General features: G+C 39.3%; 1 protein-coding gene across 2 annotated transcripts in view; it reads left to right on the plus strand.

The window, feature by feature from the left end:
* The window catches only part of TANGO6 (transport and golgi organization 6 homolog), a 211,290-nt gene that overhangs the window by 22,674 nt on the left and 162,397 nt on the right, over positions 1-26,219 (plus strand). For both annotated transcript variants that reach the window (XM_036752788.1, XM_036752789.1), the window contains 2 exons: positions 491-576; positions 24,825-24,937. In XM_036752788.1, coding sequence (XP_036608683.1) covers positions 491-576; positions 24,825-24,937 — 199 coding nt within the window. The remainder of the gene's footprint in view (positions 1-490; positions 577-24,824; positions 24,938-26,219) is intronic.

Here is a 26,219-nt window from a genome sequence, read left to right on the forward strand (position 1 = left end):
TCTCTTCTGTGTTTTGTGATCTCACTGAATCAGCAAGCATTCAGGTGCCTCCTCTGGGTTGGGCACCATGCTAGGGCTAGGGAGACAAAAACAAAAGCCATTCTTAGACCTGAAGTGATGGACTTGGTGTTCTCATGGGAGGAATGTTTGGAAGAGGATTGGTTTTGGGGGAAAAGAACATGAAAATGATATTCCTTTATACCTTGTTTGGTTAAGAATTCTGTCTCTAGTTTTGAAAGGCACCTAATCTTGCACTCTTTTTTTTTTAATTATATGTGACCTTTTATATTCAAGGCTCTTCTCCATATGGAGCTGTTGTTGTTGTAGTTTTCTTAACAGTTAGTTCTTATCAACCAGCAGGGCCTTCCTCCAGTAATTTATGTTCTTGTGTTATATCAAACACTGGTCTACTGTTTGGAATGGCTTTTGTCAGAGAAGTTCTTAATTAGCAAGTTATGGAGTCTTAATTTCCCCATTTTATGTTCTCTAGAGGTATCATCAGAGTGGGAATTACCTCCAGGAACCATCGTGGTAAAGGAGGAAGAACTGAGCCGCTGTCTGGAAGACGTGTTTAAGGCAAGTAATTTCATAATAATAGTTCCTTTTCGGACGACACTTTAAGACTTGCAAAATTCTCTCCTCATAACCTGATGAAGTAGGTACTGTAAGTATGTCTATGCCTGTTTTACAGATGAAGAAACTGAGATTCAGAGGGATTATTAGTTGCCCAAAGCCAGTAAATGGTGCAGTGAATAGAGCACTGGTCCTAGAGTCTGGAAATCCTGAATTCAGTCATTGACTAGCAGTGTGACCCTGGGCAAATCACTTAACCTGTGTTTGCCTCAGTGTCCTGAACTGTAAAATGAGGGTTATGATAGCACCTGCTTTGTAGGGTTGTTGAGGGGATCAAATGAGATATTTGTAATAAGTACTTAGCACAGTGCCTGGCACATAGTAAGCATCATATAAATGTTTATTCCCGTCTCTTCCCGGTCCCCCTCCCTCAGACTCCCAGGGTCATGTAACTGGGGTCAGAGTCAGAATTTCAGCTCTGTCCCTTGTTCTGTGTTCTTTACATTACATCGAATTACACCCCGACTTAATTTCTTCATCTGATGCTTAGAAGTACAAATGTGGGTATGGTCTTTAGAGTAAATGATTTGTCTTTTTTCTTGGGACCATGAGAATCAGGGCTGCCACAATCTAAACCCCAAACTGCCTCTGAGGCATGAACATTGTAAAACTGTCCTTTTTAATGACATAATTGAGACATGCCTGTTTTAGTAACAGTTTTTTTGCTGTTTCACTGCTAAGGCGGGCTCACAGCATTGATTAAAGTACTGTCAATGAAATGCAGACTTGAAGTCTGGTTTTTGGAATATGGCTTTCTCTTACATGACCATCTTAAAGGATTTGCCAGAGGCATTTTCATTGTTGTTGAAGTCTCCTTTGTATTCTGTTAAGGGTGCATTGTGAATGAAGTTTGAAAATGAGCTCTTGAATTTTGAGTGTTCGCATTTCAGGAGATTTGATTGAAGCTTGGAATGGCAAATTGGAGCCATCTTGTAAAGGACCTTAAATGCCAAAAAGGAGGCATTTGTAGTTGATTCTAGAGGTAACAAGGGGCCACGGGAACTTACGGAGCAGGGTAGTGACTGAGTTAGACTGTGATTTAAGAAGAACACTGGCAGCTACTGTTGGAGAAGGGAGTGACTTAAGGCCAATTAGGAGGCAATTATGAGAGTCCAGTATGATAAGGGGCTGAACTAGGTTGGTGGCCCTGTGCTAGAAGGAAGAGAATGGATGAGAAAAACTGTGAGAATTGGATTAATTGATTAGAAACCAAGTTATTTTCTTCTTAATATTTTTTTATATTTTTTGTTGGGGTGGCAGCATTTTTGTAGTCGATGGAGAGCTGGCCTAGGAGTCAGGAAGACCTAGGTTCATGTCCTGGCTTTGTGACTCTCCTTTTAAAACTAAAAGTAGCAGGCAAGTGCCAGTTTGCATTGGCACAGGAATATCTTTTCCATGAGCACCTGGAACTGATGGAATCATAAGTCCAGTAAAGAAAAAACGTTCTGTTTATTACATCAGCTTAACTTCTGAATAAGATCCTCCTTCTTCTTCTTGGAAAGTGACCGTGACCCTTTGCCACAAAGACTGAAGGAGAAAGAGAGGGAGGAAAAAGGCAGTTCAGTAAATCTAGCCAACATATCAACTAAACCAGTTTAAACAAAATCCGAATTAGAACATGTAAGGTATTTGTTATAAAAAACAACTGATACAGAAAACAGTCAAGGACAGATCATTTAAGAATCACTGGACTGCCTGAAAACCATCACCAAATAGAAAACGTGGGTACCATATTTTAAGAAATCATAAAAGAAAACTGCCCAGATCTGTTGGAATCAGAGGGCAGAGTAAAAATATAAAGAATCTACCAGTCATCTCCTGAAAAAAATGACAACAAAAAACTCAAATTGAGAGTATCCAGGAATGTCAGCAAAACTCCAGAGCTTCCAGGTCAAAGTAAAAATACTGCAAATAGCCAGGTTCATATACCAAAGAACCACAGTCAGGATCACACAGGACCTGGCAGCTACCACCTCTAACAGAGAAAAGAGCTTGCAATGTTTTACCCCAAAAGGCAAAAGAAAAAAATCAAGAATTTCCTGTGAATGCTAAGTTGATAATAACACCCATAACCCATAATAATAAGCGATTATAACGGTTCTTGGCACAACCAAGAATAATTAGCCCTGTAAAACTTGGTGTAATCCTACAGGGGATGTTGCCTCTGTTCATAGATAAAGTACTTTCAAGCATTCTTGATGAAAAGACCACAGCTAGATAGAATCTTTGAAATGAAAACACAGGAGACAAGAGAAACCTGGAAATGTAAAAACATTTAGCATTTGGAAGTGGTTAAATGATGATTAAGTGTTTACCTTCTAATGGGGAAAGATACTTGGGTCCCTTCAGAATCCCACTGTCGTCAAGAGTCACAGAAGGAGTAAAGGCAAACACAGGATCTAGGGATGGTTCTGTTCCCTTTTTTTGGTTTTAAAAGAGGGAAGAAAAGGAAGAGAAAATAGAATATGTTAGAGAAGAAAATGAAGAAGGGGAAGAACTTATTATATCTCATGATTGGAGTGCAGAAGAATAGTAGATGTGTGTGTGTGTATATGTCTATCCATACACACACATATATATATATTCATATACATATACACACAGGTGGGTGGGAGGGGATCTGACATCTTGTGAGCCTCAGTCTTATCTGAACTGGATAAATAAGGGTTGAAAACACACATGCGTGCATGCACGCACACACACACACACACACACACACAGTTTTAGAAATATATTAAATTCAACAGGGAAAGGGGAGGACAGTGTTTGAGAGGGAGGGTAGGGTTGGGAATGAAAGAGTCATAAGCAAAATAAACTTCCACTTTGAAATGTGTACCACAAAGGGGAGATTGAAAGTGTAAAAATCAGTCATTGTTATCTTGGTTTTATGAAGAGAAGACAAGGGGGGCAGAGGAAAGGGATCAGACCACTTCATTTATAGATTACTAATGTGGATCCTGTTGCTTTTCTTTCCCCATCTTCTTTTTTTGCAAAGAGAGTGGTAAGGCAAAAGAGGGGAAAAATTATAAGGGAATTTGCTATTAGTAGTAATATTAAGTAATAATATATATTAATTAATATATAATGTAGTAATAATAAGACTATTAATAGTAATAACTGCAATTGAATCGAACTCATCAATTAAATAGAGAGTAGAAGAATGGTTAAGAAAGCAGAATACAATGATATATTATTTACGGGAAACATATTTGGAACATGAAGATTCATGCAGAATTCAAATGAGGAGTTGCAGCTAAATTTCTTATGCCTCAGATGAATTACAGGAATGTTATAAATATTCATATTTAAAAGAGATAAGCAGGGATACTCCATTATGCTTAAAAGTAGCACCATGGCTACTGAAACAGTATCAGTGCTTAACAGAGGACATGCACTGGATAGCAGAGTCCTTGAAGAAAATGCTCAAGTTACAGGGGAAAAGAGAGAGCAAAACTAGAGTAGTTGGAGACCTCATTGTGCCCCCTTCAGACCTACACAAATCTAACAAAAAGATAGACAAGGAAGACGTTGGGACTTGAATAGAATTTTATAAAATTAAATATTTTATATCCCTGGTGATTACTGACTGGGAATTGAAAAGGGTATAGATATCCCTCTGCTGTGCATGGCGGCTTTACAAAAATTGACCATCAAAGAAACCTCATAAAATATAGGAAAGTAGAAATACTAAACACATCTTTATTTAGTACAGTGCAATAACATTAATCAATAAGGGCATTTGAAGAAAGCTTTCAAATATAAATACAAGCCAAAAATTATCCTGAAAAATATGTGGGTCAGAGAACAAATCCAAAAATAATAAATAATTTTATCAAAGAAATGACAAGAGCAAGACAGCACATCAGAATTTGGGGGAAGTGGGCAAATGTCATTGGGGAAACTGTTTCATCAACAAAAGAGAGAAAATAGATCTTTGAATTGAGCGTGCACCTGAAAAAACAACTACAGTTATCCCTTCCACGTCTCAGCTTTCCCCATCGCGATTTTGAAAAATTGTTGGTCAGCATAAGAAATTAAATGACAATTTTGGGGGAGTTTTTCAGAAGTGGCAGATGACATGTGAAGGCCAGCAGACGACACAGAAAAAGCTTAGAAACTCGTAAATGCATAAAACATATGTATAGTATTGTATAACATCAACATAACTTATCTTTTAATACCATAATAATTCAGACTTCTTTGGTACAAAAGGAAGGTCAGAATTTTTATATGGATTTATCAGATCATGGGGCCACCACACCCTTCACCCCCATGATGTAGAAGGGGTGACTGTAATTTAAAAACACAACCAAATAAAAAAACAAATTCTGAAGATTAGAGATATAAACAAAAAAGCCATTGAACTGATAAAACCAAGAATTATTTTAAAAATAATAAAATAAACCATTACCAAATTTGATTTTAAAAAAGGAAGAAAATCAAATTACCAGTTGTCTAAAATGGCTAACAAAAAGAAAATCAGGGAAATTAGAAGAAACAATATTGTCCAATCATATGCCAACAAAACTATCACTTAATGAAATGGATGAATATTCACCAAAATATAAACAACCCAGGTTAACACAACAAGAAATAGAGAATTTAAGTAACATAATCTCAGAGAAAGAATCTAAATAAGTTGTAAATTTATGCTCAAAGGGAAAAAAAGCCACCTTAAAATGATAGGCCTTGTCATCAGGACTAGAGGCCTAGGATCCTTTGGAATGTGGAGATTTAAAGAATTATTAATACAAATCTAGAAAATTGGTATTTTCAAGATCCAGAGGCCCAGGGGCTTCCAGAAAGGTCAGATATAGGTGTCTCCTATACATACAGGCTTATGATGAGTAGCTTTGAACATAGGGATCTGAGTTGACAAAAAAAATGGATTAAAATTCCTGCCAGCAAAGTAATATAACTAAGATGGATGGGATTTCAAGGTGGAAGAGACCTTAGATATAGTCTTGTCCACCTCCTTCATTGTGTACAAAGAGTCTCAACTAAAACCTGATCCAAATGCCTCAGCTGTCCCTTTGGAAGAAGGTAGATTGAGTGAGAAGGCAGCAGGATAAAAGAGCTGCCACCCTTCAGGTGAGTGCCGAGGGCCTCCTGGTGCCCTTTGGCACGTGTGAAGAAGAAAAGATCTCTCCCTCCTCCAGCAATTGCATTTTAAACCTGCCCAGCTCTTAGCTGGCTGTAGAAACACTTGGTAGCACAAAGGGTCTGGAATGTAACAAAACCAGGAAGGAAGTGGGGACGAGTAATTATTCCTTCAACAGGGTTTTGGCAGCTACTCTGCCTTGAGAAAACAGAGGGAGAGTTTATATTGGAGAAGAAGGTAAATATCGTGTAAAATGCTGCAACAAAGGACACATTGTGCCTGCTCATCGTTTGCTAATACTAAATTATAGAGTGTGGCTTGAGAGAAAGGAAATTAGGAAAGCATCTCGGTGGGTAGAATTGATCCAGTAACTCCGAGACAAGGAGAGGCATTTGATTTGAGAGAGATGATTGTGAGGATGTGGGGGTATCATTTCCAACTGTGGTTTTCTGTTGCTTTCTCTGTACCTCTTAGAACATAGGAATTGGATCTTTTTATCCTATTATTGTTATTTTAACTCAGCATTCATAGCAAACACCAATAAAACAATAATCAGAATAAATATAGAGCAAATCTCCAACCCAAACCCCCAAATTTGAACCATTTATATAGAGAGACCAAATAGGCACAAAACCAGATTATTACATACACTTTCCAAAATTAAAAAAAAAAAAGCCCACTGTTCTGCGGCCCTTCCTGAATCTCTGTGTACCTAAAAAAGCTCCACTGCTTGTATGTGTGTGTGTGTGGGAGGGGGCGGTGTAATCAATGTATGTTATTCTTGTCTTGCTGGTCAGTGTTATTCTGCATATGTAATTCTTGTATTTCCATGTTTTCCTCTGACTTAACCACATTTTTTAACAGCCTCATAGTATTCCATCTCATTAATATACTACAATCTATGCAGCCCTTCCTCATTATTGGATATATAGGTTGTTTCAGGGTTTTCATTTTTGCAAATAAGGCTAAAAATATTTTGGTGTAACTAGGATCTTTTTTTCCTTTTGTCTAATGTCGTCTTTAAGATCAAGTCTTAAGCAAAGGTGTTGCTAGGTCAGAGAGTATGATCAGCTTTGTGATTCTTTTCACATATTGCCAAATTGTCCACCATCAGTAATAATAATAATACTGATTTCTCATTAACTTTAATACTATCAAATCAACATATACTGTTATATCAGGTGATTTCGATGCAAAGGTAGAAAACATGAAGGTGGGAAAAATATGAGCGAAAACAGGGTTAAGGAAGCAGGAATAAGAGAAACCAAAGACTTGTAGATGACATAGAAACCTCAGGCCTCTATATCATGAATGGTTTTTTGGGTGGGGGGAAATTACTGGTAAGTGTTGGATGTGACAAGCATCAAATAACACCATAAAAAATAAAATGGATTCTGTTTTTAACAAAGAGAAAAAGACTTGTTAGTGATGTGGGAATTATCCCATAGTTAACTGTCTGTACACAGTCAGAGCAATCAACTACCTTGTCAGAACTAAGATCAGAATCAGTAATAAATAAGAAAAAATAAGTGTGAGAAAAAAGGTTGGTTTCCCATTGAAACCACCTAACCCTGAATTATTTTAATGAGTAATTAGAAATAAAAAACGAGAAAGGAACAACAGAAATGACTTCAGCACTGACTACAGTAATTTCATCCAGAAGTTTATCCAGTGTAAATTAATTGCCATCACAAGGAGACCAAAAGAATTTAGAAAGTGACTTAGTAGTCAGATATCTGAGCTGTTTGCCAAATGGAGAGAGATGGCAGCCAAAGGCAACACTGGGTTAAAATTTAAATTTGTTTATAAAAATTTAACACAGAGGGCTGATGGATGATTAGGACAGTTTTGTTTCATAAAGCAGAGAGAAGCAGTGGAGGGTCAATCCAATTTAAAGAAAGCTTGCCAAGAGATCCAACTGAGCCAAGTCATCCCAACACCATTGAAGGATGATTATGGAAGGAGAACTATAGACAGAAGAAAAATGGGAAAGACTTGCAAAAGCCATTTTAGTAAACTGTTTTCTTCATTGGAGATAGTAGAACCACCACACCTGGACCCTGACATCACCATCCAAGATGTGCTAATTAATAGAGGAGATAGAAATAGTGCCAGAGAGAGCAAAGGTGAGAAGAACAGCTGGATTGCACCAATTTTACTTCTTTCCATGCTTAGCTTTTCCCCCTTCTGCATTGAAGCCACCAAATATCAGTGTATATTGATTTGATTTGGTTAAAATTAAAAAGAAAAAAAAAACTTCAGTCACTTACTAGCTGTGTGACTCTGGGTAAGTCCCTTAACCCTATTTGCCTCTGTCTCTTCATCTGTAAAATGAGCTGGAGAAAGAGATGGCAAACTACTCTAGTATCTTTGCCAAGAAAACCCTAAAAAGAGTCACAAAGAGTCAGACACAACTGAAAATGACTGAACAAATAAAAGAAAAAAAACCGCCCTCTTATTATTAATGACTCAATTGTATAATTATAATATATAATTAATAATATAATAAAATAATATGTAATGAACTGTATACTGGTATATATTTGTTGGTGAAAAATCTGTCAATATATAGACATCTATGCTGGAGAAGATAAAATTAGGAAGATGCTGAGGGACCAATATAAAAGGTATCTCAATGAACAAATATACCAAGAAATCTCAAACCTTTCAATACTAAAAAATGACCAAGAAGACCTAAGTAGCTGCTGACCTATATGCTTTCTGTCCTATACATACCAAAATCTTTGAGAGATGTTATCTTTACATGAATTGAAGATATCTTTAGTGGGGTTATTAGTAGGGAACAAGAAAGCTTTCTCAAACAACATTTACTGATGAACCCCATCTTTACCATTTCACAATTAACTGAAAGGTAGAGAGAATATAAGGTTCCACTGTGCTTCTTTGTTGCTGAGGAGAGAGCCTTTGATTTTTCTGTAGAACAGAACTTTCCTTAACAGGCTCTTTTATAACCAAGTGTCTCCCATCCATCCATGACTATCATTTAAGATTCTCCGGGAGATTGAATAAGATAAGGAACCCTATTCAGTGCTCCCTGAGAGTAAACATCAAAGGAGGCCTAAAACCAGGAGGGAGATGTGTGCTAGCCAGAGCTACCATGATGGAGGTGAGCCAGTAGTGTCTGAGGGGATGAGGCCCTCCAGATGTCTCTGTTTGTGGATGGAAAGGCATTGTTCTGATTGCATTACATGTCCTGGAAGAGATCTGTGATCACTGTAAGAAGTCTGGGCAGTCTACCACACAGGAAAGATGAAGTGGATGAAGAAATACCTGTTGCCTAGATTTTAACGTGCAATGGGATGGACATCCAGCTGGATCTAGAGTTGAATGGGGGGAAGGGAATGGGCCAGATTGCTTTTAGAAGGCAGGGCTGTGTGCTTGCTCCCATGTTTTTTAGCATGATGTCTCAAGCAATGTTGTCAGATGTCTTCAGTGAGGATGAAAACAGCATGAAGATCAGCTGCTTCACTGACAGTAAATTATTTAACTTGAAAAGGCTACAGGGCGAGACAAAAGTAGAAGGAGAGTTGGTGCATGACTTTTTTGTTCACAGATGACTGTGCACTCAGTGTAGCCTTTAAAGCCACGATGCAGTAAAGTATGGATTGATTCTCTGCTGTTTGTGCTAATTTTGGCCCAACAGTTAACACCAAGACAACGGGTTCTCCACCAGCTAACCCCATATCATCCATATGTGGAACCATCAGTTACAGCAAATGGATAAGTATACCTTAGCAGTATACTTTTCAGGGATGTACACACATGCATTGCCACGGCTAGCTCTCAGTATGTGGGAGGCTCCAAAGGAAAGTGTGGGAGAGAAGAGGTATTAGACTGACTACCAAACCTCATTGTTGTGTGCCTGTGAAACCTGGACAGTCTGCCAGAGCCATGCCAGGAAACTGAATCACTTTCATTTAAATTGTCTTAGGAAGATTCTGCAGGTCACCAGGCAAGAGCAGGTACTGAGCACTGAGGTCCTTTCTGGAGCTAAACGGTCAAGCATTCAAACTCTCCTGCAAAGAGCACAGCTCTAGCGGGCTGGCCATGTCGTTCAGATGCCAAACATACATTTGCCCAAAAGACTATTTTAGGGAGACCTCACACAAGGAAGATGTTCACATGGTGATCAGAAGAAGTGATACAAGGACATTCCCAAGGTCTCTCTGAAGAACTTTGGAATCAGGTGTGTGACATGGGAGATACTGGCACAGGAACACCCGGCCCGGCGTGTCTGCATCAGTAGCTCAAAAGAAACTCAAGATGTGCACATTCCAAACATTCACACTGACCCTATGTGCCTGACCTGTGGTAGAGCCTTCTAAGCTTGCACTGGTCCGATCAGCCACAGTCAGACACACTGTATCTTGTTTTCCTTTTATTTAATGTCGTCTTTAAGATCAAGTCTTAAGCAATGGTATTACTAGGTCAAAGAGCCACAGTCAGACACACTGTATCCTGATTCCAACATAGTGATGCCACTGTGGTCGTCTCTGAGAACAAAGGATCGAAACCAACCAGGAGATTCCAAGTTCTTTTACTTACCTCTGGCTTCCTGTGAAAGCAAAGGCCCCTCTTTTCACTAGTAACACTTTACTAGTGTAGCTATGGCAGTAAGATGTGGAGCACCACCCCCTAACTAGGTATGTCTTTTTTTAATTAATTTTTATTTTTAGTTTACAACATTTGGTTCTACATAATTTTGAGTTCCAGATTTTCTTCCCTCCCTCTCCCCCTCCTTCCCCAAGATGGCATGGAATCAGATATGTCTTATACGTATAACTTCACATTGAATTAATTTACACACTAGTCAAGTTATGGAGGAGAACTGTGATCAATGAAAGGAATCATACGAGAGAAGAAACAGGACCAAAAAAACCCCCAAAAAACAAAAAACCAACCCAAAAACAAAAACAAAGGAGAGAAAAGGAAAAAAAAAGGGCGGGAGGAAGACTAGCATGAAGTGTGCCTCAATCTGCATTCATACTTCATAGTTCTTTCTCTGGATGTAGATAGCATTCTCCATCGTGAGTCCTTTGGTAACTAGGTATGTCTTAATTCTTTCTGGTGCTTAGTGGAATAGTCTGAAACCTACGTTCACCTTCATCCTTTTAATTTTATTTTACTTTTAACTTAAGATTTTAGTTTTTAAAGATAACCCAAATGATATCACACATATGCACATTACATCAGAGCAAGATTAAAACCTAATAATGGAATGGCATTCATAAAATGAGAGAGAAGCCCCAATCATGAATAAATGTCATTCCAATACTACTTAAAACTGGTTTCACATTTTTGGGCCAATAATATTAGAATGAAAAGTGCCAAACTATTTAAGGAACTGCAGAAACACTAATAATGAACAGAAGGGCTCTTACCTAATTTCTCTCCCTTTACCGCATACCACATCTATTTCACTGATGCAGGAGAAATGCTCTTGACTTTCAGACAAGTTGTACACATATGTAAACATGTAGGTATATGTGAACAAACTGCTTATGAGAAAATAGAAATATCTTACTAATACATAAAACTCCAAACTTGAAATTTAAGCATTTATTCATTTTCTTTTTTTAGTAGTATTTTATTTTTTCTGATTACATGTTAAGGCAGTTTTTAATATTCATTTTTTTATAAGATTTTGGGTTCCAGCTTTTTCTCCCTCCCTCTTTCCCCTCTCTCCTCCCTAAAACTGTAAGCAATTTGATATAGGTTATATATGTGTGGTCATGTAAAACATTTCTGTATTAGTCATGCCATCTATTTTAAATGACTTTATTATTGTTGGAAGTCTCACTGTTAAAATATGTATGGTAATACCTCATCTATCTGGAGCTCAGCTATTTGAAAACATATACCTAGAACTTCTGTAAGAATGAGGGAGGGACATTAGGTCAGGCCCCCAAATTAGGTGTCACAAAGTGTCCCTCGTGACAGGTGAGAGCTTTCTCAGGAACTCACTTTGAGCCTACTTACTTTTATTTTGTATATAGTTCTAACAAATTTGGATTCTGCTTTCTAAGCCTGAAGTAAATTAGAAACAAATACATTTTAATATTTAGGACCTCCAAAATATGCTGATCCTGAAAGCATTTGTTGCTAAATGTTTATATAGATGGGAGATGATCATCTATACAGATGGAATAGAATCGTGGGAGAAAAGACTTTTCCTGTCTCTATAAGCTTTCTCATTCTGGTTATAAATGTTAACGCCAGGAAGTGCCTGGAAAATAATAAAGAAAAAAAAAGAAATTATTTAATGAGTCTTGTATAGTGGTACTTCCTGGCTGAACTAGGAGGTATTGAATTTATTCATCTTTTCCAAGGTAGGATTAGGGAATATGTGCAGATCTTTCCTAACAAGTCCAGTGAATGGGGAGTGGTTGAGACGCAGAAGCTTACCCAGAGGCCTCCTAGAAGCTTCTGGTCTTGAGAATTCTCTCTCAGTAAGGCGCATAAATAAGTAAGGGCTGAGTGTAGCCTTTAAAGCACATTGGAACCCAACTTTGTGTAACACATGAAAAATCATGTGTAGACTGAATTTCCATATTCTGACAAGTTTTCTATTGACTTTAGCTACAAAAGTTGACTCTGTATTCCTTTATGGTAAAAACAGTAACAACAAAATCTGCCATCCTTTTACTTTCTTCCTGTCTTCCCCCCATCCCTTTACCATCCCCACCCCCACTGAACTGATAAATCACATTGAAGGTGTGCAACAAACCTTCATAATTAAAATATGTTTTTTAAAAGTAAGTTTTTCTGATGCCTTTTCAGGGGATTACAGCTACTTCTGGGAATACTTCCCCCAAGGGAAACAGTGAATTTTCTCTTGTAATAAAGAAAATAATTAAGCAGAAACAGCCTCTAGAGTGACCTTGCCTCTTCTGCCCTAGTTAGACACCCTCTCCCTCTCCAGCTCTCCACCTTGCATAGGGAGATGTTTTGTGATCTGTTTTCTGGGAACATTATTGTTTATTCCTCATCTTTTAATCTACATTGTTGTGGTGGTTATGTCTCTTATTATTTTGGGGCTACTTATTTTACTTTTCATATTTAAAGGAGAAATTAAAATGCCTGCCTTATTATTGTTAAAAATAATCAAATGAGATGTATGCAAAACACTTTGCAAACCTTAAAGTGCTACATAAATGTGAAATATTAGTAGGAATAATGTTATTTTTTGGCCTGGACATCTGATTTCATCAGGATTTATTACTAATACTATGATGCTCATTTTTGCTGAATATAATTGCAAAGTAGCTGAGGTTCTTCTTATAGCTGAGATAATCCTTCAAAGGTCTCCTGAGGGGAAAATGATAGCTTAATTAGATAGACTGCATTGGATTGAAAAGTCAGTTTCTCTCAGATTCCCCTCCAAAATATTCTTTGGCATGAAGGTAGGTAATTTTTTTTTTGTTCTCTGTACTGCATTTTTCTTTTGTGGAATCTCTGTTGATACCTAGAAATTAACAGGCTGGTCTGGACCGAAGCAAAGAAATAAGGGAGAAGCACAAGAAGGACAGCTGTTCAGAATGCAGCTATAAATGAACCAATAGGGAAGCATTTTCCCCAAGCCTGTATGATAGGAAATCATTGGACAGAGCATGCATGAAAAGATGGACAAGAGGCATGGGGAAATCTCCATAGTGTCAAATGTGTATTGGATTATTTGATTTATTAAGTTCTATGATAGCAGGTTTTTGCAATAATGAGCTGTGTGAGGTGTAACCTCTTTCATACTTAAAATCAGAAGCAGTTAGCACCTTTTCAGCAATAATTAATGAAAGTTTTGATTTCTTTCAACCATTCAGTCTTTGCTTCCTTTTCAGCCCATTTTCTATCTGCAAGAGTAATGCTCGCTATGACGGAAGACAGATTTATGGTGGGAGATGTTTTGGGTTATAGGTGAAGCTTTTTCTACAAATTTTGCGTAGGGATTTAAAATTTATGAACTGGGTCAGGATGGTACAGTTTGGACAGTGTAGAGTAATCAGACAATATAAAAGGTACCTAGTGCTAGTGGGTACCCAAATCTTATTGAATTGAGACCCTGGAAATTCTACCAGTGTTTTATTTGGAAATATAGAACATTTTAATCTTATCCATCCACATTTTATACTAGAGCAAAATTGTTATAGTCAAAAAGAGGAATAAGCAAGCAGGCTTAAATTAATTGGCTTCCAATATTATCTATATTTGGCACCAAATTCCCAGAATTCCCAAGTGTAGGTTTCCTGGTTTTTTTTCCCCTTCATTTAGAAGGGTATCCGGAGCTCCCATTTTTCACTAAGCTAAGTTTCAGAACTTAGAAAGGGTAAGACCACTTCATGGACATAGTTTTGTACCAGGAGAAAATTAACTACATTCTGAATTGAGAAGAAGTATCTTATTTTAGTAGTCCATCTACTGGGAGCCCAAGTGCCCCTTAAAACTGTTAGGTATTAGAAATTAAATGGTGGTAAAGGAAGAGAGGATGTAAGTACTCTTCTACCTTCTCATCTCCTGTGTGTTAGGCTATTAATTCTACAAAGTGTGGCCTAAGTGAACTGGGTCCTTTTTCTCATCCATCAGAATGAATTTGAAATTAAAATTATTTCATAAGATCCATGGTTTCTCTTTTTTCTGAATCCAAGCAAGTTTTTGCCAAATGAATTAAAATCATCCAATATTAGAGCTTCAAAGGACCCGTCTGACTTCCTCATCTATGAAGGAGAAAACTTAAAGCTAAAAGTAACCCTAAAGACCTGGGCCTTTGGGGGCATCTTGCTTTGTTTCCTTACGTGCCACTGTTCATCCCAGCTTTTAAATAGCTTCAGTAAGCACTTTATTAGAAGGACCAGAATTCTGCTAACCAAGGGATCAGATGTCAGATTGTTAGGTGTTTGAAGATAACACATGACTCATTTAATCTCTCAGTGGTTCATTCAGGTCCTAGCATGTACTTAATTTCAGTGTTTCGATCAAGACAGTGACTTAGATGAAGATGAAGCCTCAAAGGTTGAGATCTTGATGAGTTGTATGCCTTTGTCAAAGGAGAGGGTGAATGAATTGTCAGGACAGGAGGTTTTAGATGTTCCAATTTAATAAGTTGGTTGTGCTCTATCCATTACTTAGTTTCTTTAGTCGAAAGGCTCTTCACTTGGGGTCTGTGAACTTAAAAAAAATTGATAACCATATTTCAATATAATTTTTTCCCTTTTTAATCTCATGTATTTTGTGCATTTAAATACATTATTATGAGAAGAGGGTCTGTAGGCTTCATCAGTCTGTCAAAGGGGACCATGAAACAAAAAACCTTTTCTAGCTCCATCCTCTGTGTTCAGATGGGGTTTCTTTTTTTAAGGAAGTGACATCAGGGCACAAGATTTTTGAATGGCTTTTAGGAGATGCAGTAGATTATGATTCAGCATTGCAATAAGAAATAGTAATGAACTATTAACAATGTAGTAAAAGGCTATGGAATGGATTCTTAGATCAATACCTCTTTCTGGTTGTTAACTTAGTACTTTTTTCATAGATTTGAAATAAAAATCTAGTTTTTTGTGTTTCCTATCTCTTATCATCTTTGTTTTCTACTTTTATTTGTGTTTAACCATACTCCACAGAGATAAGTTCAGTCACTAGGTTGTTGAAGGATACATCTTTCCATAAAGTTCATCTCTGAAAAAGCCAACCCTTTTCTTTAAGCAGCTGCATATGTCTGTGACTTCTTCCAGTGTTTGAACTCTTCAGTGTGTCAGTCAGCAGTGATGGAGTAGGTCTGAATTATAACTAAAAGGGGAGATCGAAAATCGAAAGGAATGAGGAAACCCACAGCTGGGGCAGCTCTGACATGGGGGTCATCAACACCAGTCTGATTCAGCATGTTAATCCACCATATTCTCTGAGATTTCATGCTAATCCTCTGCTCTCCCTGTCTACTGGCTCCTTCTCTGTTTCCAACAAACATGCCCAGGTCTCCCTGCTCCTGTCCTTAAAAAACCTTCACTTGATTCTAGCATTCCCTTGAGCTGTTATCTTATATTTCTTGTTCCCTTCCCTTCTTCCTCTCCTCCTCCTCATTCCTTTTTAAAATGGTTCACCAATACTTTTCTTTTTATAATGTCATAGCTACTTCCCAATGACTCTCTCCCCTCAACCCCTCAGTAGAACTTTCCCATGTAACTAATAAATATTTTCAGACAAAACAAATATGTACATTGGTCAAATCTGAAAATGTATATCTTACTTTATACCTCTCATGAACCACTTTTATTCCAAGAGAAGGGAGGCATACTTTACTGTCATCAGTTCACTGCACTGATCAGAGTGGTGATATCCTTCATTGCTCTTTTCTTATACATTATTGCTGTCATCCTGTACCAAGATAGTCTTGGTTCTGCTTACTCTCACTTGCTTACTGCTTACTGTGTTCTGAAGCAGTTCATACAAGTCTTCCCACACTTCTTTGAATTCTTCGTATTTGTCAATTCTTGTATTTCTCATTATATTCATATATCACATTTTGTTTAGGCATCCCTCAAGTAATAGGTACTCACTTTGTTTCCAGGTTTTGACTGCTACAAAAAGTAGCAAATAAAGCATTTAAATAAATATTTGAATAAACAGAATAGTAATATAAATACTGCTATAAATGTGTGTGTATTTTTGTGGGACCTTTGACTCTCTTTGACTTGGACTGTATTCATATTAATGATATTACTAGGACAAAGGTTATATATAGTTTAGTGATTTGAGGGATATAATTCGAAAATGGTTTCTGAAATGGTTAGACCAATGCATAGGTCCACAAACAGTTCATTATTGTGTCTATTTTTCCCACATCCCTTCCAGCATTTATCATTTCTGTCTTTTGGTCATCTTTGCCAATCCAGTAGGGCTAGGGCCAAATCTCAAGTTGTTTTTGCATTTCTTGTATTATTAGTGGTTTGGTGCATCCTTTCATATGGCTGTTGTTGGTTTGCATTTCTTCTTTTGAAAACTAACTCTTCATATTATTGGACTATTTACTGATCCAGGTATGGCTCTTGTTCATATATATTTGTATCACTTCGCTGTATAAGTTAGATATCAGATAACAGATTTGCTTCAGAGGTTTTTTTCCCCTCTGATTTACTTCTCTTTATTCTAGTTGCATTGATTTTCTCTATGCAAAAGCTTTTCAATTTTAATTTTTTAATTTAAAAAAAATTTTTTTTTGCTAGGGGGAAGGCAGGGCAATTGGGGTTAAGTGACTTGCCCAAGGTCACACAGCTAGTAAATGTGTCGAGTGTCTGAGGCCGGATTCGAACTCAGGTACTCCTGACTCCAGGGCCGGTGCTCTACTCACTGCACCACCTAGCTGCCCCGCTTTTCAATTTTAAAGTAAAAATCACTCATTTTGATTTCTATGATCATCCCTCTCCTTTAAGTGGTTAAGATCTCCTCAGTAACCACAGTTGTACAAGGTACCTCCTTCTGCTCTCTTCCGATTCTTGAATGATGCGGCCTTTTATTTTTAGTATCTATTTGAGATTTATATCCTTCTCAACCTTTTGCAGTCTAGCTTGTGACCTTTCCCTTTAATTGAAACTGCTATCTACAAGATAACCAGGGTTTCTGAATCGCTAAATCTGTTGGCCTTTTTTCAAACCTCATCTTTTTTAACCTCTCTGCAACATTTTAGATAGTGCTTAACCTTTCCTCTTGGATAATTTTGCCTCCCTAGTTTTTCATTATATTACTGGGTCTCTCACCTATCTAACCTTCTTATCAATTTTCTTTGCTAGCAGTATGTCATGCACATCAGAGTTTCTCCCGAGGGCTTTCTGGCCCTCTCCTTTTGTTAGCCATCTGATAATTCTCAGATCTACCAATCTTGTCTCTCTGCTGACGTCCAGTCTTGCATCTCTAACTGCCTTTCAGACATCTCGAACTGGACATCCAGTAGACATCTTAAAACTCAGTCTGTCCAAAAATAAACTCATCGTCTTCCTCCTAAGCCTTTCACCTCCTCCTAACTTCTCTGTTACGGTTGAGGACAACACCGTCCTCCCTGTCCCTCGGGCTCACAACCTAGGAGTCATCCTGGACTCCTCACTATCTCGTAATATCAGTTAAGTTGGGTGTCTTTGATGATTGAGTCTTACTAGGTGCTAAACTCCAGGTCCAAATCCCTATCTACTAGGTGGTCAGCTTATTTGGGCATGAAGCCCTCTGGGTCCTGAGGGGAGTTGCTAAGATCAGAGCCAATAGTAGGAGCCTGAGTTCTGGTCGCTCAGGTGATGTTTGATGATGGCTAAAGAGTGTATAAAAAGAGAGAACAGAGCTATTTGTGGGGGACTTGCTCACTCTTGGAGGAGTGTTGATGTGGAGACTCTGGGCAGCTGTTAAGAGCCCCCCAGCTTGTAAACCCGAATGCTTGGACTTTGTTAAACCCTGGTAACTATGCACTGAGATTTGAGTCAGACAAGGTCTGTCTCTTGATGTTTGTAACTTGTTTGTATTTGCTGTGAAGCGCAGGGTGCTGGCTTTCCCCCTGAACTAAGTGAATATTTGTATGCTGGATTAAAGTAAGATTGTTAACCCCTTAATGTTGTTTTCCTTAGTAAAGCAGATCGAAAGAACCTGTGTTGGCAGCTTTCTGTATGCTAGTTTTTGGCAGGTCTTACACCCTTACAGCAGCTGCAGCCAGATTGTTGCTGCACTGGTCACCCCCATATCCAGGCTGTTGCCAAGGCCTGCTGATTTCACTTTTGCAACATCTCTTGAATACACCCCCTCTTTTCTCCTCTGGCATTCCTCCTTCAGGCCCTTATCACCTCACTTCTTGATTGCTGTACCAGCTTGCTGGTGGGTCTGCGTGCCTCAAATCTTTCCCCACTGCAATCCATTCTCCATTCAGCCACTACAAGTGATTTTCCCAAAGTGTAGGTCTAATCAATAAACTCCCCTGGTTCTCTAACATCTCCAGAATAAAATAAAAAATGCTCTACTTGGCATTTAAAGCCCTTCATCACCTAGCCCCCTCCTGCCTTTCCAGTCTTGCACCTTACTCTTCAGTCTAGTGTCACTGTCCTCCTGGCCGTTCCATGAACAAGACAGCCTGTCTCTTGGGGCCAGGCATTTTTGCTGACTGTCCCACATGCCTGGAATGCTCTCCCTCCTCATCTCTGCCTACTGGTTCCCTGGACTTCCTTCACATCCCAACTAAAATCTCATCTCCTACAGGAAGTCCTTCCCCACCCCCTCTTAATTCGTTTGCTTTCTCTCTTTTAATCATTTCCCATTTACCCTTTATATAGCTTGTTAGTACACAGTTGTTTGTTTCTTGTCTCTGCTGTTAGGCTGTCAGCTCCTTGTGGGCAGGGACTGTCTTTTGCTCTCTTTTTGTATCCCTAGTCCTTACTGGCACATAGCAGGCACTTAAATGTTTATTGACCCACTGGTCTCTCTTTATCTGCTTTCTTGATGAGCTCATGGGTTTAGTTACCATCTGGATGCAGATAAGTCCCACATCTGTTTAGCCATATTCTCCTTCTTGAACTCTAGCCTTACATGAACAGCTGCCTGATGTATATCTCTAACCTGGTGTCCTGTAGTGTTTAAAATGGAATTCGTCTTCCTTCCTAAACCTGCCCTTTCAACCTTTTCTGTTTCTATGTGTATCTAGTCACCCAGTAATCTCCACTGGATTTTGATATAAATAGAAATTATTTTTACTTTTTTCTTCTCTCATCCCAGACTTTGACCTGACTAGTAACCTTAATTTAGAAGAAAGGTTTGTTCATATTTTGATGATTTTTAAAAGGTATACAGAACTCTTACTCTTTAGTGAGTTCTCAATTCTGTTCATCTTTTTTGAAAAACATATGAATCTTATGTGCTGTACTTACGAAACATTGATACTAAAGCTGTAAAAACTTAGTAGTGGGACCTAGACACTAGTCATAGGACGTTGCATTTTTGAGGACTGTAATTGTTTTTAACTAGGGTTTCAAAATGTAGGAAACTATTGTGTCCTTAGGGCTGTAATTCATTTCTGCCTATTTCAATAGATGGACGATGCATGATTTCAGTTGCTGGGATATTCTACTTATTCAAATAGCAACCTTTCCACATCTTAGCTAAAGGTCTTTGCAAGGTACTATAGGTGAAAAAACTTAACTCATTTTATGTAGCTTCTCCCAGCTCATCTGTGCTGTTTCTCAGGTGACACCCGGAGCTTGTATTTAGCTGGCATAGTTTTCAGTCTGCCAGGGTCATCTCTATGTCCTGCTAAGACATTGTGCTAGGGCTTTGGTAGAGGCGTAAACATGTTCATTCATTATAAATGTCCGGATTAAATTTTTATTAAAGGAGGGGGTGGCCTGGATAAATGCAAATAAATGATGAGGATTTATCTCCTTCCATGGGCTCTTGCCCCTTCATATATAGGTCAAATAATGCCCTAGTGGAAACTGTTTTCTCATGGCTCCACCAGGAAGGGTTTTTTTGGTACAAAAAGTGATGGTAAGGAAGGATGGCTCCACAGGGATTACCATGGGAAAAATACCATCTATAGTCAAACAATGGACCCAAAAGTTACCAGGAAAATCTTGTCTTTTCCTCATGTAATTGGTGATCTCATAATTAGGCCTGAGTATTCTTTCTCAACCCTGTCATACAATACACTTCACTTAGCTGGGCTTACTGAGATTAGCTCAAGCACAAGAAAACAACTTTTCAGTCATCAAGCCTCAGAATGGAGTCTGGAGGCTTAAGGTCTATAAAAAAAGATTGGAGTTGGCTTAAAGGGACAGTGTTCTCTGGAAAGACTTAGAATTCCCAGCTTATCAGTAGTGATCCTATGAACTGTGATTTTTTCCATGAATGGGATTGATTCTTATCTTCGTCACAATAAAAACTGCTGACATTTAGATAATGCTTTTAGGTTTTACAGCGTGTTTTACATACATAATTACATTTGCTCCTGATTTTGTCTTAGTACGACCTTGGAATAAAATTTTTTTCCTACTTACGTTCAATTACTTTTATCTTTCTTCCTGCACACTTTCCTTATATTTGAGTCTTAGTTATTGTTATCACAACCATCTAATTTGTATTTATTATGATAATAATATATTGTAAAATATTGATATGATTGGTTGAAGTATTGACTTATGGAAGCCTTTCCAATAGGTAGAACTAGAAAGAAGTGGAAACATTCTTACATAGGTAGTACTGTCCTCAAATGTATGTCCTTTCACCATCCTGGTCACCTTCCTTTGGACATTCTTTAGTTCATCAATGTCTTTCTGAAAATGTGAAGCCTAGCACTGAACTTGGTACCTGAAATGTAGTCTGCCTAGGGCAGATTGCAGGGGGACTCTCACCTCTCTAATCCTGAAACCATTGTAGGTCTTTGATATAGCCTAAGATCACTCCCTTCTCCCTGGCCATCTATCTTAACAGATTTACTGCCCACACTAGAAGCATGTCCTGGACGGTTTAACTCTTTTATCTCTAGAACTTGAGCCCTGGGAGCCACTGTCTTTATTGGTGACTGCCTGAGTTGGCCCATTATTTCAGAAAGACCACAGGCATGCTTGGCATCACTCTACTCCCTAGTACACATCCAGACTATCTTCTCCACAGCTTTCCTGCCATGTGTATAACTTCTTTCTCTCCCTTTCTCTTCCTCTACCCCTTTCCAGTTCTGGAATCATGGTCTAATCAGCTCTGCCATTCTTTCTAGGAAGTGTGTGTAAATCTACTCCCATCTCTGTTCTTCAGAAAGGTTTCAGTGAACTTTTTCTTTTTGGGGTGGTGGGGAGGCACCCTATTGCTAGGTTTATCTTCTTCCACCTCCTCTCCCTCTGCCAGCAAAAGAAAGAAAAACAAAACCTTTGTAACAAATATGCCTGGTCAATCAAAGCCAAATCCCACATTGTCTGTGTGACGTTCTGCGCCATGAGTCTGTATCTTTCCATGAGGAGGTAGTGGGAAGCATGTTTCATCATAGGCTGTCTGTGGAATTCTTAGGCAGTTGAGGGCATTGTATTGGTCATAGTTCTTAAGTCTTTCTTTTTTTTCTCTTTTTTGAGGCAATCGGGGTTAAGTGAGTCACCCAGGGTCACACAGCTAGTAACTGTCTGAGGTCAAATTTGAACTCAGGTCCTCCTGACTCCAGGGCTGGTGCTCTACCCACCACACCACCTAGCTGCCCCCTCTTAAGTCTTTCAAAGGTGTTTCTTTACAGTGTTCTCCTGGTTCTGTCCATTCCACTCTGCATCAGATCATACAGGTCTTCCCAAGTCTCTCTGTCCCTTTTGTTGTTTCTTATGTGCCATAATATTCCATACCCCAGTTGATGGGCAGGCAGCCCTAATTTCCAGTTCTTTGGTACTACAAAAGGAGCCGCTATAAGTATTTCGGCACATATTGGTTCTTTCCTTCTCTTGGATCTCTTTAGATAATAGACCTCATAGTAGTGTCACTGTGTCAAAGAGTTAGCACAGTTTAGTTGCTTCTGGAGCTTAATTCCAAATTGCTTTCCAGAATGCCTGGACCATTTCAGAGCTCCACCATTAGTCCCTGTCCTGCTTTGTAACATTTGATCTTACCATCTTCTCAAAGTTCAGCCTTGCTCTAACTCCATGAGGTGCTGTAAGACCCTGTATCTCGTTTATAAGTGCTTACAGCTGTAAGTAATAATGAACATTGCCTCGATTTAGGCTCCAAAGCAGAGTACTCAGTCACATCTTCAATGTAGCTCATTACAACCTCTAGAAAATTTTCAGACTAATTGCTGGCTCTCTATATTCCCCCCACATTACACAATTGATTTTTTAAAGACCAAATCTAAGGCTTTACATTAATTCTGATGAGGACATAGCTTTTGAGTTAGAAGGGGCCTTAGAGACCGTCTAGTCCAACTGTACAGGTGAAGAAACTGAGGCCCAAAGATCCTTTGACCTGAGTACTTTTTCCATTGTACCATTCTGCCTTGATTAAATCTCACCATATTGGATTTAGCTCAAAGTTCTAGACTAGGGAGGGATGGGGAATCTGTGGCCTCAAGGCCACACATGGCCCTCTGGGCCCTCAATTTGAATCCAAATTTCACAGAAAAAGGATTTATTCTGTAAAACTTGGACTCAGTCAAAAGGCTTCCCCCAAGGACCTAACGGCCAGATGTAGCCTCGAGGCCACAGGTTCCCCAGCCCATGTCTAGACTACTGAGACCTTTTTGGATCCTGACTACCATCCAACATGTTAACTTTTCTTTCCAGCTTTGCATGATTTGCAAATTTGATAAGCCTGCCTTTTCTTCCTTTATCGAAGTCATTGAATAAAATATTACTCCAAGGGGAGGAATAGATCTCTGGGACGTTCCATTAGAGACCCCCTACCAACAAACATTAATGATTGCTCTTTGGGTCTAGTCAGTCAATCTTCAATCCACATCTCCTTGTTTCTTCCACAAGAATAGCATGAGAGACTTTGACTAAAATCTATATAAAATCTATCTACAACATTTCACTGATCTGCCAGTCTCCTAAACTTGCCAAAAAAGGAAACAGGATTAGTCTGGGATGAACTGTTCATGCTGGTTCTTTGTGATCACTGCTTCCTCACTAACCCTTCTGTTAATAATTCATTCTAGAATTTTGCCAGGAATCAAAGTCAAGTTTCTGGCCTGTAATTTTTGCAGACACTAATCCTTGGTTTTCCTTACCAACTTCAGTTCGTTCTACTCTTTCATGTTCCTGAGATTTTCCTCATATTGGTTTATGAATGAATGAATGAACGAAAAAGCATTCATTAAAGTACTTATTTTGTAGAGTTTTTTGTGCCATGTTTTTATATTCATCTTCTGTTACCTGTCCTTGCTTTCATCTTCTCTATATGTGTTTTTAAAATTAAACTTGGTCTGTGTGTTTCCCCTATATTCATATTGGTCTTTTTCTAGATATTCATGTAGTACTTGTGGAAAATCTGGCTTTTTTTCTCTTTTAAATCTTTTCTTGTAATTGTTATGGAGCTGTGGTCTCCTAATTTGGATTTGGGGGCATATTTGGATCTTTTATATTTTTTCCTAGTAGTTGATCTCTCTCTCTGCTTGCTTAACTCTCTAGCCTTAGTTCCTGAATAGGGGCTTTGAGCCAGGGTACATCTCTGTCCCCTGTAAATCTTTTGGGTGTGATGGTTGGTCTGCCCTAGATCCCCTGGCTTCTTGTGCTAACTCCTACTTCCCAGGGTTAGGACACTGGCTCATCAGTGGTCCTCTGTGATTGGTGTCTCAGGATGGAGACCTTGGTGCCATTGTTTGCCTGGGCTGCTACCCTGGTCTTAGTGCTGCCACACCCACTCTGCCACTCCCCCAGTGCTTCTGTGGTCCCCATGACCACCCTTGGCTTCTCTCTGGGGGCGATAGATTTCCACTCTTGTTTCCTCCAAACATAGAGCCCCATAGGCTTTACGTGTCTCTGACCCTTCTCTGATCATTCTGGGAGGATGCCAACTTCTTTGTCTATGCTATTGCTGATTTTGTTGGTGTTCCCTTCTCATGTTGCCTGTGGGATTCTGACTGACTTTTTTGTGTAGTTCTGGGGTGGGAGTCGTCCTTACTTTGTAGCTTGTAGTGGCATTTCTTGGGGAATCTGTTCAGTTTACCATGCATTTCAGTTTTTTTCCTGGATTACGTACACAGGGAGCAGAGTGGTCTGGATCCACCCAGGCAGCCATCTTGGCCAGATCATGTCAGTCTCTTTAGAAGAAGAGGTTATGGTGGAGAGTAGATATGGGAGGAAAGAAGTTAGGGAATTTATAAATATAACTGATTTTACCCGCCATTTCAAGTTTTTTTCAAGTAGTATATGTGAGAGTGCCCTGTTTGGTTTCCAGCATAGCCTGCTATTCTGTGCCAGGCTTTCTACTAGGGATCCATGTCAGGCTCCATCAAAGGTTGCTGGGTTTCTAGGACTCTGGTGTTGTGGAAGATCCTGGTACACCCTCTGCAGAGATAGGTTCTATCCTTCCCCACCAAGCTGATGTTCCAGTCCGATGTAATGTTGTACCTTTCACTCTCTTTTCTCCATAGGTGTTTGTGGTTGGGAATGAGCCTGTCACGGCCTTGCTGGAGTCCTTGCTTCCAGATCTGGGGATTGTTTTTTCTCTCTATTGCTTTACTCGGCAGAATGTGTCTCCCTTAAGGTAAGGGTCTTGTCTCACCTGGGAAACATCACACTATTACTCTGAGTGATTCCCCTGTTTGGTCTAAGAAGTGCACTGGCCATAGCTGCCACTTTCTCTCTTGACATCAAGAGTACATTCTGGAGGAGCCAGCCAGTCAGCACTTTAGCAAACACTTCATGCCAGGCACTGTGCCACGTGTGGGGGGAGTGAGTACAAAACAGTCAATAACAGGGTCTCTGCCCTCCTGGAGCTCACAGTCTGATGGGAGAAAGGATGTACAAACAACTACATATGCACAAGACACGGGCAGTGTAAGTGGAAGGCCATCTTGGAGGGACGGCACTAGACGCAGAGTGGACCTGAGAGGACTTCCTGTAGTCTGAGTCTCAAAGGAAGCCAGGAGGCCAAAATGAGCAGAGTGGGGTGGGGAGTGTGCCCGTCATGGGGGACAGACAGACATACAGTCATTAGATAGGGCTTGTGTGGAAGGAGCAGCCAGGGGGCTGACTTCACTGGATTGTAGAAAGGCATGAGAAGATGTAAAGGAAGAACACTTTGTCTGCTGTGTGGAGGATAGTTTGGAAAATATAGTTTTCTGTCCATTTGAAGAAGAAGGGAACATTAGTGGCTCATGAATAACTGGAAATTGTATTTACTTTTTCTTTGCCTTGCTAGCAGTGAGGGTTTTGAGGTAGTATTCCTCATAGGAAGGGCACTTTACATGTTCTCATGTAAACATGTCACTGCTTGACCAGCAAAAAATACAGGAATTAAATGTGTGGGAAGAAGGAAATAGAGATGGCTGATAACCATCTTGTTGGAAGAAAAAACCTGATAAAGGAATTTGGTCACAGTAGTGACAGTGTCTTATTTATAGTGAAGGAAATGCTCTTAAATGTCTACGAAATAATCTTCTGTGGTGGATTTTAAGTTTAAAGAGCTGTTCATTGCAGGGCGGGGGGGGGGGGCGGTGGCGCGGAGCCAAGGTGGCAGCTGGAAAGCAGCGACTTGCTTAAGCTCCCCCCACAAATCCTTCCAAACACCTATAAAAATGGCTCTGAACAAATTCTAGAGCTGCAGAACCCATGAAATAGCAAAGAGAAGCTGGGCTCCAGCCCAGGACAGCCTGGATGGTCCCTGGGAAGGGTCTGTCACACGGAGCTGTAAGCAGAGCGGAACAGAGCCCAGCATAATCCACGCCCAGACCAACCACACTAGGAGCCGGGCAGAACAGGCATGGTGCCCTGAATCAGTGAGCTGTGGTAGTTAGCAGACTTCTCAACCCACAAATGCCAAAGAC

The sequence above is a fragment of the Trichosurus vulpecula genome, chromosome 3 (assembly GCF_011100635.1).
Source record: "Trichosurus vulpecula isolate mTriVul1 chromosome 3, mTriVul1.pri, whole genome shotgun sequence".
In the NCBI taxonomy this organism is placed as follows: domain Eukaryota; kingdom Metazoa; phylum Chordata; class Mammalia; order Diprotodontia; family Phalangeridae; genus Trichosurus; species Trichosurus vulpecula.